The sequence below is a fragment of the Bos taurus genome, chromosome 19, assembly GCF_002263795.3.
Source record: "Bos taurus isolate L1 Dominette 01449 registration number 42190680 breed Hereford chromosome 19, ARS-UCD2.0, whole genome shotgun sequence".
In the NCBI taxonomy this organism is placed as follows: domain Eukaryota; kingdom Metazoa; phylum Chordata; class Mammalia; order Artiodactyla; family Bovidae; genus Bos; species Bos taurus.
Window position 1 is genome coordinate 43,805,390 of NC_037346.1, and position 10,742 is coordinate 43,816,131.

The 10,742-nt window shown below is 55.4% G+C and overlaps 1 protein-coding gene and 1 non-coding gene across 3 annotated transcripts; one reads left to right on the top strand and one right to left on the bottom strand.

Annotated features, from left to right (window-relative positions):
• Positions 1-2,515: 2,515 nt before the first annotated feature.
• Positions 2,516-4,620, top strand: LOC788952 (uncharacterized). Its single transcript, XR_003030744.2, has 3 exons — positions 2,516-2,622; positions 3,830-4,008; positions 4,155-4,620. It is a non-coding gene; the product is annotated as an uncharacterized protein (transcript).
• A 2,799-nt stretch (positions 4,621-7,419) lies between these two features.
• On the bottom strand, positions 7,420-9,013 carry PPY (pancreatic polypeptide). Of its 2 annotated transcripts, XM_005220814.2 has the most exons (4): positions 8,951-9,013; positions 7,981-8,171; positions 7,715-7,786; positions 7,420-7,569 (listed from the first exon to the last, which is right to left on the bottom strand). In XM_005220814.2, exons 2-4 carry the CDS (start codon positions 8,169-8,171, stop codon positions 7,545-7,547), a joined length of 288 nt encoding a protein of 95 aa, XP_005220871.1. In that variant the 5' UTR covers positions 8,951-9,013; the 3' UTR covers positions 7,420-7,544.
• Between the last annotated feature and the right edge of the window lie 1,729 nt (positions 9,014-10,742).

Genomic DNA, 10,742 nt, shown 5'->3' on the forward strand with positions numbered 1-10,742 from the left:
TGCCCCCAATAACCCCGTGACCTAGCTGTATGTACCGGCCATAGCTGAGGACATCATGCTCAGAGAAGCAAAGTGACTTATCCAGGAACACACAGTCAGCAGGCAGCACAGCAAACTTGGAGCCCAGGTCAGTCTGATGCTGATGCCTGTGTCTTGCCTGGAGGAGCAGGGAAGCAATCACTCGAAAAGGCCCCTGGGAGAAACAGCCAAGCAGATGGAAGGAGACTGGGGAGGGGAGGGGCACAGAAGGTGACCAGCCCCACTGTGGGAGTTAGGAGCACTAGATGGGTGAAGGAACTGGGAGGCAATGGAGCGGGACTCAGGACAGCAGATGGTTGGAGGCCTGAGGGAAAGACAGGCATGTACCTGGCTAGGGGCAGCTTTCCAAGAAGATGGGACTGCTCCTCCAGATCCAATTAGGTAGGTCTCAGAACTTCTCTGATTCTCAAATGTGAAAGCAGTTAACAACGCCTGCATGGATCATCAAAATTATAGCTGCTGTACCAGAATGCTCCTGCTGGTACCCGGCACTGAGCTGCTGCAATGATGATCAGTTATCAGTATGTAACTCTATAGTCACAGAGCTACTGTTATTGATAATAATAGAGAGTTCTTTAGGCCTCCTCCCCCAACCTGCCCACCCCATCGAGCATTTTCTTTTATCCTGGCTAAGGAAGGAGGGGAGCTGAGCACCAGCCCTCAGAATGTGAGGGTTCCTGGAATGAACTGAACCCAGAAGAGTGAGGGACTGAAGGCCCTGGGTGCCCAAGGAGGAGCCCAGGGATTTGTAAGGGCAGCCTGGGTTCTCACAGCCAGTGCTGCAAGAAGACAGATATAGGAGCTCTTTTGGAGACAGGGTATCAGAGCTGGGCTTGTGCATGCATGCTAAGTCACTTCAGTTGTGTCCAACTCTTTGTGACCCCATGGACTGCAGCCCGCCAAGCCGCTCTGTCCATGGGATTCTTCAAGCAAGAATATTGGAGTGGGTGGTAATGCCCTCCTCCAAGGGATCTTCCCAGCCCAGGGATTGAAACCACGCCTCTTATGCCTCCTGCATCAGCAGGCAGGTTCTTTACCACTAGTGCCACCTGGGAAGCCCTGGGCTTGTGCCTAAGTGGAATAAATAATAGCCTGTTTGTTGGGATTTGAGGTACGCTGGCCCCTAGATCTCTCCTCTCACCTGTACTGTGGAATTTTATCATAGGAATCTCATTTCTTCTCCTGGAGATCCTTGGCTCCATGGAAATGTAGTCCTGGTCTCCCTTGGCTACTGAGCCACCCCATAAATTTCTATTATGTTGACACTGAGTTTCTCACCATTTCCCCTGAGGGAGAAAGGCAGATGGAGGTAGGGGGATGGGGGGAGCATATCTCGGAGTGGGGGGCCTCATACTGGCTAGTCACTTATTTGTGCCAGGAGTCGTCCAAGGGCTTCAGCTGCATCATCGGACTCAGTTCTCACAACAGCTCTGTGCCGTAGGTGTAGCCAGCTCCATCGCACAGACAAGGCTGCGGAGGCTCAGGGGAAATAATGTCCTTTGATCACGGTCACATGGCCAGGAAGTAGTGAAGTCAGGATTCCTACCCAGAAGCCCCTGTTCTTCCTATTGTGCCCCTTCTGGGGATAGGGTGGGCATGAAAAAGCATCAGCCTATATTTCACAACCTTACCCAAGAAAAGCGGCAATGTTGAGCAGTTGGAGAGGCCCTGACAGGTCCAGACAGCCAAAACTCTGTGACCCGAGGCAACCCAAGGCTGGAGTTCCTCCTTCAGGCAGGCAGCCAAGACCCACCACCCTTCATAAGGCTCTGTGGATCATACAGCAGGGGCTCCAAAGTGGCTGAGCAGGCCAGAAAATCCTCCAGGATGAGCAGAGTGGTCTGAAATCCTGAAGGCAGAAACATCAGCTTCACTGCCACCCACCCTCCCCAGGCCAGAGGCCCAGAAGCCAGCAGCAGGGGCACTGAGACCTCATAGTAGCCCTGCGGGTAAGGGAAGCACCCTGGAGGCTGCTAGAAGGTAAGGGGCGCCTGGCCTCTCAAATAGCTTCCCTCCTGTGCTTAGTCGCTCAGTCCTGTCCGACTGTTTGCAACCCCATGGACTGTAGCCCACCAGGCTCCTCTGTCCTTGGGGATTCTCCAGGCAAGAATACTGGAGTGGGTTGCCATGCCCTCCTCCATGGGATCTTCCCAACCCAGGGATCAAACCCAGGTCTTTCACATTGCTGGCTGATTCTTTACCATCTGAGCCACCAGGGAAGCCTTCCTATTCCCGAAAATAGCCTCTGGGAAAAGCACTGCCCCCTTTCAACCCCAGAGACAGTTCCTCCCTGGGATCTGCAGGCTTGGAGCAAAATCACCTTACTCCCCAGTGCCTCTGCCTCTGCCACCCACACCTCTGGGCCTCTGGCAGGGACTGTGCCCTGCTCAGGACAGCTGGCAGCCCATGTGCTTCCACCCCCACCCTCTCCTTGTTCCCAACTCTCAGGTTATGACACAGGGCAGGAGGAGGGGTGGAGCCTTAGAGGGAAAGAGGGCATGGATGCTGAGGAATATAAAGAGCCAGGGAGGTCCTGGGCAGAGATCCTTTTGCTGTGCCGCTCTGCACCTGCCCAGCACCATGGTAATGTCTGGTGGTCCCTGTCAGCTGTGCTCTCCGGGAGCTTGGGATGGAGACTGGCACCCAAGGGCCCTCCTCAAGCCAATGAGGGCATGAAGGAGTGAGGCCAGGGCAGCCCCCTCTGCCGGGACAGCTGTCGGCGTTGCCTGTCCTTGATATGGGTGGTGGGGAGGAGGGCAGTTCCTGGTCAAGAGAGGGTTAGCAGTCTCACAGGCTCCAGCCATAAGTAGCATGTATATGGGCATCATAGTCTGTCAATCACTGGATGCACCTGAGTGTTGCCAGCACAAAATTCTGTGTGTGTGACGGGTGTGCATGGGGACTCTTGGACTATCATTCCTGTATGCAACTGTGTTAAGTCTTTCATTTAACATGTACTATTGAGCACCTGGGATTCCCTGGTGGCTCAGATGGTAAAGAATACGCCTGCAATGCAGGAGACTTGGGTTCAATCCTTGGGTGGGGAAGATCCCCTGGAGTAGGAAAAGGCAACCCACAACAGTATTCTTGCCTGGAGAATCCCACGGGACACCTACTAAGCGTCAGGCATTGTTCTAGGTGCTTGTGATACATCAGTAAACAAAACAGGCAAAGGGCCCAGCTGCCCATCCCCTTAGCTGCCAGGTGCTTACATTGGAGGAGGGGTTACCACTGAGGATTTACTCATTAAAAAAAAAAAAAAGTATAGAATACAGTAAGTTAGAAGTTGCAAGAGAGGGAGAATAGAACAGGATGAAGAGATGAATTGCAATGTTAAATAGGGGCATCCCAGTAGGGTCCATTTAGAAGGAGAATTTTGAGATGACTTTTGAATTTTGAGATGAAGGGAGGGAGGAAGTTGGTCATATGGATACCTGGAGGAAGGCTCCAGGCAGAGTGAATGGCAGGTCTGACACTTTTGAGGAACAGCAAGGAGGCCGGAGAGCCAGGAGTGAGGCGAAAAGGAGTTGCAGAAGTCAGTGAGGGCAGGGAGCTGGCCAATGGCTCTATACCATCCCGGTGTGTCCATCTCAGGGTGTACCTCCCAGTCCATCGCCAGGGTCCCCGTGCATCTGGTGCTTTGTGTCCATCACTGTGCGTGGCCAGGTGTGCACCATTCTGCCTGGGTACCTGGAAGTCCCTTAGGGCGCTCGTGTACCTGTCTACGTCCCATGTCGCGGGTCTGGACGTCACGTGACCACCCCTCCTCTGTCTGCCCCGCCCCCTCTAGCCCAAGACTCTGCGTTGCGCGTGCGCACTCGCCCTGGTGTGCCTAGTGGTGCTTCTGCGACCCGACGGGGTCGTGGGGGAGGAGCTGCAAGGACAACAGCATCTGATGCTCCGGGTCGCGCGATGGCTGTCCAACTTAGGCCAGTTCAACAAGTACATAGAGAAGTTCTTCAATAGCAGGTGGGCAAGGGGGAAGGGAAGGGGATGGGAGGAAACAGACGCCACCTGCCCCACCCCACCCCACCCCACCCAGCTCCCTGCTCATCGCAGCCGGGAACTGGGCTCGCAGAGCAGCCCCATGGCCTCTGAAAAGACGTGTTCCTCAGCATGAAATCCAAGAACACCAAGAACTCTAGTGACGCGAACAACCCCAGGAATAATACGAAACCCCTGTCAGCGAACGCGAGGAAACCTCTGCCAGCGAACGCGACGAAACCTCTGCCAGCGAACACGACGAAACTCACCGGACCGAAAACCACGAGCCCCCAGCCGCTGAACGCCGCGAAACCCCAACCACCAGCCTCCTCCCAGGGCCCCAGGTAGGAGAGCCTGGGCCCGGCTGGCCCCAGTCGGGGTCCTCGAAACTGGGAGCAGGTTGGGCGGTAGCGAAAGGAAGCCCTGGAGGCTTGGGGGACCCAGGGGATTCCCGGGGACTTCCTTCTTCAGGCTGAGCTTTGACTTCCGAAGCTCAACCAAGTCTCCCCGCCCACCGACCCTCTTTATACTATGAGAGGGGGCCTAACTCCTGCCCAGCCCGCCCTCAGTGAGAACAATAAAGAGAAACGGAATCTCTGTTGCTTCCTTGACTTCTGTGAGCCCGGGGCGGGAAGGGACCTGTCCTTGGAGGGGAAAGCGGGGTTCCTGGAGCTTCTACCGTAGGAATGAAAGACCTGGGTTTAGGGGTCTTCCCCGCCTCCTTCCTGCAACCCATCCACCTTCCCCCACCCCAGGCACTTACACTATTTGGGGGTGGGGGAGGCGGCTGTGGAGGCCCTAGCCAAGAGGGTTTGATTTTAAACGCGATTGCGCTGCTCCTACCATCTCGCTGCGGCTTCTTCTTTGCCTTTGGACATGGGGTATCTGATGCTAGGAAAGATCGCGGGCAGAAGGAGTAGGAGACAACAGAGGTTGAGATATTTGGATGGCATCACCAATTCAATGGCCATGAGTTTGAGCAAACTCCAAGAGATCGTGAAGGACAGGGATGCCTGGCAGTGCTGCAGTCCCTGGGATCGCAAAGAACTGGACACTACTGAGCAACTGAACAGCAACCAAGAGGGAGAGCATGGCTGAGAGAAGTGGATCCCAGCAACCTCCGGGGAGGGGCTCCAGCCAGATTTAACACCCGCCCCCCACCAAGTTTCTACACGGAGCAGTGCAGCTGTGATGCCAGCCTGCAAACAAACAGCACTCACCCACCCCACCCCCACAGTGTGCAGAGCATAAGTCCTGCCTTGGCTTCGGGGATCATCTCAGCCCCTCTGGCTGTGAACAGAGCAAGGAGAGGGCAGGAGCTTACCTAGGCCCGTCCCTAAGAAGCTGTCTCCTCTGGGAGCTGGGGGCCATCAGAGAGGCCTGGGCAGGGGCAGAGGCCCCATCCTCATCCAACTCTCACACAGGGATGTTCTGAGTAGAGTCCCGATTCCTGCCTCTGGGAAGTATCTACACCTCTCCCCACTCAGAACCCATCCCCTTAGCGGCCAGAGAAAATTCTGGGACTTCCGGCTCCATCATCCAAACTGTTCTGCTGCTGAAACCAGCCTCCCTCCCAGATGCCCCCTCGCCTGAGCCATGCACTTGCCCAGTGTGGCATCCTTGCCAGCCCTTTGACTTTTAGGAACTAGGTCCACTTTTGAGTTGTTTGCACAGCCAGAACTTGAGGGGAACCACGACTCTGGTGTCATTGCCATGTGTTCAGTATGAGGTGCTGAGCCCAGGAAAGTGGATCCCCTCATTCCCCAAACCCACAGGCCTCATCCCTTCAGGCAGAGCATGTGAGAGAAGCAGAAGGAGGCATTCCAGGAACCAAAAAGGTTTGCATTCTCTCACTTCTCGCTCCCAGCCCCACCGTGACCATCCCTTATCCACAGGTGCTCCTGGGCCAGGAAAAGAGGAGAGAGATGAGGTTGCTCCCTCTCAGCCACACATAGACACACATCCCACCCCTCCACCCTTACTCAGATGCCTGAGAAGAGGAGGGCTGGCAAAGGCCACTAAGACCCCTCCCCAGCCCATGCGTCCCCAGGCAGGGTCCGGCTTCTCTCCCTCCCTGAACTGGAGCGTGCAGACCACAGATTGGTCTCCTGGAGGTGGCCATCACTCAGCTAATCCAACCTCCTCCCTGGAAGGTCAGCTTCCTCTTGCAGCCTCCCCTTCTGCGACTTGGCTTGAGTAACCCTTAAATGCCCAGGAGTTCACTGCCTCTCTGAGCATGTTCTTCCCAGCTTTCTGGTTCTTCAGTGATGCTTCCTTACAGTCAAGGAAAGTCTGCCTTCCGGAGCTTTTTCTGTAGGCACATGGAGTTAACCCTAACCCTCTTCCGTAAGCTGAAGCTGTGTTTGTTTGAAGACCAATCATCCCTCTGCTCCCACACTTCATGGAAACAGCTGCTTGGCTGCAAGTCTGCCCCTCAGAAGCTCCAGTCTGCTGAGCGCTTTCCTGGGTTAAGAGCCATGCTAAAAACTGTACATGTATCATTTCATGTCCTGCTCACTACAACCCTATCATTCTTTCCATTTTACAGATGAGGAACCTGAGACTCAGAGAGGTTATAGATCTGCCCAAAAGCACATAGAGGGAATATGGCCGATCAGGGATTCAAACCCAGGTTCATCTGACTCAAGTCGATGCTGTGTCCCTGTATTGGATTACCATCTGCTGCCAGGCCTTGGACAAAATGCTGTACCTCTCTGAGCCTCAGTTTCCTCCTCTGTAAAGTGAGGATAACAGTATCTCCCCCCTCACAGGGTTGTTGAGAGGGTTAAATGCCCCTGGCACACAGAAGCTCAGTTTCCCAACAATTTCATGTGACACTATCTCCAGACCCCTCCCCATCTCTGTCCCCTTCTTCTGGCCGTGCTTCTGCTGTGTGCTGTGCCTGTGAGGGGCCACACTTCAGCCCATCATGCACAGTGACCCACCTCTCACCTCCCCAAGGAGGGCAATTCCAATGCCACCGATGTAAACCATGACCATCTTAACCCCAGTCATTCCTCTGGGCTGGACTCTCTCTAGTACAAACTAGCACTTCATCTACTGCCTAGGCTATAAGAACACATTGGTGGGGATCCATCTGGGGGCAGGGCTGCCATCAAGCCAATGATTGGGAGGGTCTAGAGGTATGAAATGGGACGACTGAAGTTTCACTGACTTTCTGAACCACCTTGGGGGAGTCCCCGTCTCCTGCTGGGCCACAACTTGCCCCTCTGTGAAGTGGACAGGATGAATTAAATGGCTCTGATGACCCTCCAGACATTCTGGGTCAGTCATAACACCCTCGGTTCCCTTCTCTCTGCCTGCCCCTTTCTTCCTGTGCATTTGGCCTGCTCCTGTCCCAACCAGGGGTCCACAGAGACACAGAGAGAGTGAGGCTAAGAACTTTGATTTGCTTTATTTAGCCAATATGGAAGCAGGGAGCAAGCTACAGCCAGAGCCAAGGGTGCAGATGGGAGAGCTGGGCCAGCCTCGCCCTGGAGTCAGAGGAGCAGGAGGTGGCATTATGAGTCCATTGTACTGATCTCCCTGCAAGAAGAGGGCAAAACACGGCAGTGTGAATGAGTAGTCCTTGTGCCTTCTGGAGACCTCAGCCGCCTGTTCTCCCCCATCCTACACACCCCCATTTCCTGCCCCAGGCATCTGGGCACACAGGACAAAGAAAAAAACCCACCTGGGGACTGCTGAGTGGGGAGACCCACACTCCAAGAAGTCCAGCGTGCCTTCTTTGTCTCTTTTCCCATACCTGGGAGGGGAGAGACAGCTGGGGCCAGCACTATGCCCAGGTACGTTCACCTGCCTCATGCCTACCCCTGGGCACCATCCTGCCCAGGGCACAGGGGCCCGGGCCAGACTGTAGAGATGCTCTGCTCCCGAAGAACATGGAAGGAGCTGGGCCTGGGGTCTTGGCCGGGGCCTCTCTCCCCATCTCACACTCACCTAGGCCTGGTCAGCATGTTGATGTATCTGCGGAGCTCAGCCGCATACTGGGCCATCTGCTCTGGCGTGGCATTGTCCCCCGGATACTCTGGCTCCAGCGGGGCTCCCAGGGCACCCAGGGGTGGCTGCAGCAACAGAGCCACGCACGTGGACAGAAGGAGCAGGAAGAGGCAGCGGTGCGCGGCAGCCATCTGAGGAGCCAGGATCAGGGAGATAGAGGGAGCATAGAGCTCACCCCTCCCCTCTCCCCCTAGCCCATCACCCATTTCTCCAAGCCTGGAGACCAAGGGGCAGAGCAAAGGGCTACTGGGAGCTGATCACCCCACCTCTTAGACCCTGCCCTGGAGAGCTCACCAGCCCCCTCTTCAGAGCAGAACAGCAGCTGGAGCTCAGCTAGGGCCTAGGCAAAGCAGAAAAGTGTAGCAGAGAAGCGGAAGGTTGGGACTTGGGTAGGAGACCCAGGACTCCGGACACCCAGGGCCTCATGGCCCTGAAGAGGCAGCTTCGGGTGAGAATTGGAGGGAGGGGCTATGGGAAGTAGGGGTGCTCCAGCTCCCCTACAGGGTGGGGGCACACAGAAGGAACTTGTGAACCAAGGGGCAGAAATCCACAGCCTGTGGGTGTGCTGTCCTTCCACCCCACTTTCCCCCAGCCACTCTGCCAGGGGTAGACACGCAGACGCAGGTCCTGGAGAGGACACCGCAGCCCGTGTCACCAGGAGGTATGGCCACACACACGGACTTGTGTTCACAGCCACCAGCCCCTGCCCGGCGCACATCTGCAGGCTTCTAGCCAGCAGGCTGCTCTCCCAAGGTGATGGATTTGTCCAGGTGTAGAGCCAGACCCACACAGGACCTCAGCCCTCTGGAGGCCCCCAGCCCTGCAAAGCACCACATCCTTCTACACAACCCACCCCTGGCCCCTCTGAGCCCGCCGGCCCCAGAGCTAGGAGCAGGCTGAGCCCACTTACCCTGAGTCCTGAATGAGTGGGCGCTGGACCAAATCAGTGCCTGCCTTGGGCTGGATGGACCCCACCCCGTCCTTGACCACGGCCCTTTTATAGTCCTCAGCCCCCCGAGTCCCCGCCTCCTGTCAGCCTCTGTCCCTCCCCAGCCCTCATCCCCTCCTCCCACCATCTCCCTGGTGCCTGCAACACCAGCACCAGGACCAGGGACAGGAGGGGGACAGGGCAGTGTTGTGGGTGTCACACTGGCAGCATAATGAGGAGAAGTGGGCCACGATCAGTCTCCTGTAGGCCCCCATCTGCCTTCGGGCGCCAGAGCAAGTTCAAGAAGGATGGGGTCCTGGGAATGCAGGATAAATGAAAGGTTCTGATTGCAGAACTCGGAACAGCCCTGCCTGTCTCACCAGGATTAACCCAAATATTCAAGCAGATTCCCTCCGGGCAGAAGACTGAGGCTGTGGCTCTGAGACTCCAGGGATGAAGGCTGGAGACTCAGGACTTCCTGTGCATCTGTGATTAGAACAAGATGGAACGGGAGAGATGCCTCAGGGAACTGGAGAATGTGGAAAGGAGTGGGGACCCGGGTAGGGAGAAACCTCTCCCTGGGTAGCAGATAGATGCACAATGAGAACTGGTGTGCCTGTTCTCATTCCTGGGTTCAGGGGAGACGGGGCAGGGAGGCCAGTATCTGTCAGCTATTTCCCAGTGCCTCCATTCCAAGATAAAGATAAAAACCAGAATCACTTGTACAGCCTTGAATTTTCTAAAGTGCTCCCAGCTCAATCACCTCAGTGAGTTCCTACAACAACCCGTTTTACAGATTCAGAAACTGAGTCTCAGAGACATTAAGTAACTAGTCTCAAGCCACATAACTAGTCAGTGGAGATTCAGGGTTTGAAACAAAGTCTAACTCCAAAATCTGTGCTCTTTTTTTTTTTCTAAGCAAGGCTGTTAAAGTATTGCTATAATTTCCCACTTTTCGACTAAGAAATGTGAGACTCAGAGAGGCGAAGATACTAGCCCAAGATCACACAGCTGTCTAAGACTCAAGTTCTGACTTAGATTTCAAACCCCACCAGTGCCAGCAAACCACCGCCGCTGCCAACCCCCCCAACCCCCCGCCCTGGTCCCAGGAGCCTCTGAGTCTTCCCTGCTCAGCGTCCCTTCCCCCACCCCTGGCTCCCTCCTCAGCTCAGGGTAGGAGCATAACTGACTGTGTCTGAATGACTCAATGAAGCCCTAGAAGTGGGCAAGGGACTTCTCACCCCCGAGGTTCTTCCATCTCAGATCACACCACCAAAAGATTGTGTTGGGAGAGGACCAGGGCAAGGGTGGGATGGGGATGAGGACTGGAGGTGATGCTGCACAGATCTAAGCTTTGCTTTTCCTCAAGGTGATGAGGATAAAGGAAGGCTCAGGAATTCCCAGAGTTCTACCTTCCTCCTCTCAATTCTGATTTCTGGCAACAAGAGCAATAACGCTCCACCCAATTCCACAAAGCAGAATGGGGGTCATTCTGTCTCCAAAAGCCCTGCTGGCCCTTCTCTGGGCCTCGGGGTGCAACTTGATAAAATGAGGCTGATGAATTAGTGGCTGGTCTCCTAATGGCTGGGGCTGCCCAGGTGGCACTATTGGTAAAGAACGCACCTGCCAATGCAGCAGACATAAGAGATATGGCTTCTTTGGTCACTGGGTCATAGAGATTCCCTGGAGGAGAGCATAGCCCCCCACTCCAGTATTCTTGCTGGAGGATCCCACGGACAGAGGAGCCTGGCGGGTTACAGTGCATAGGGTCGCG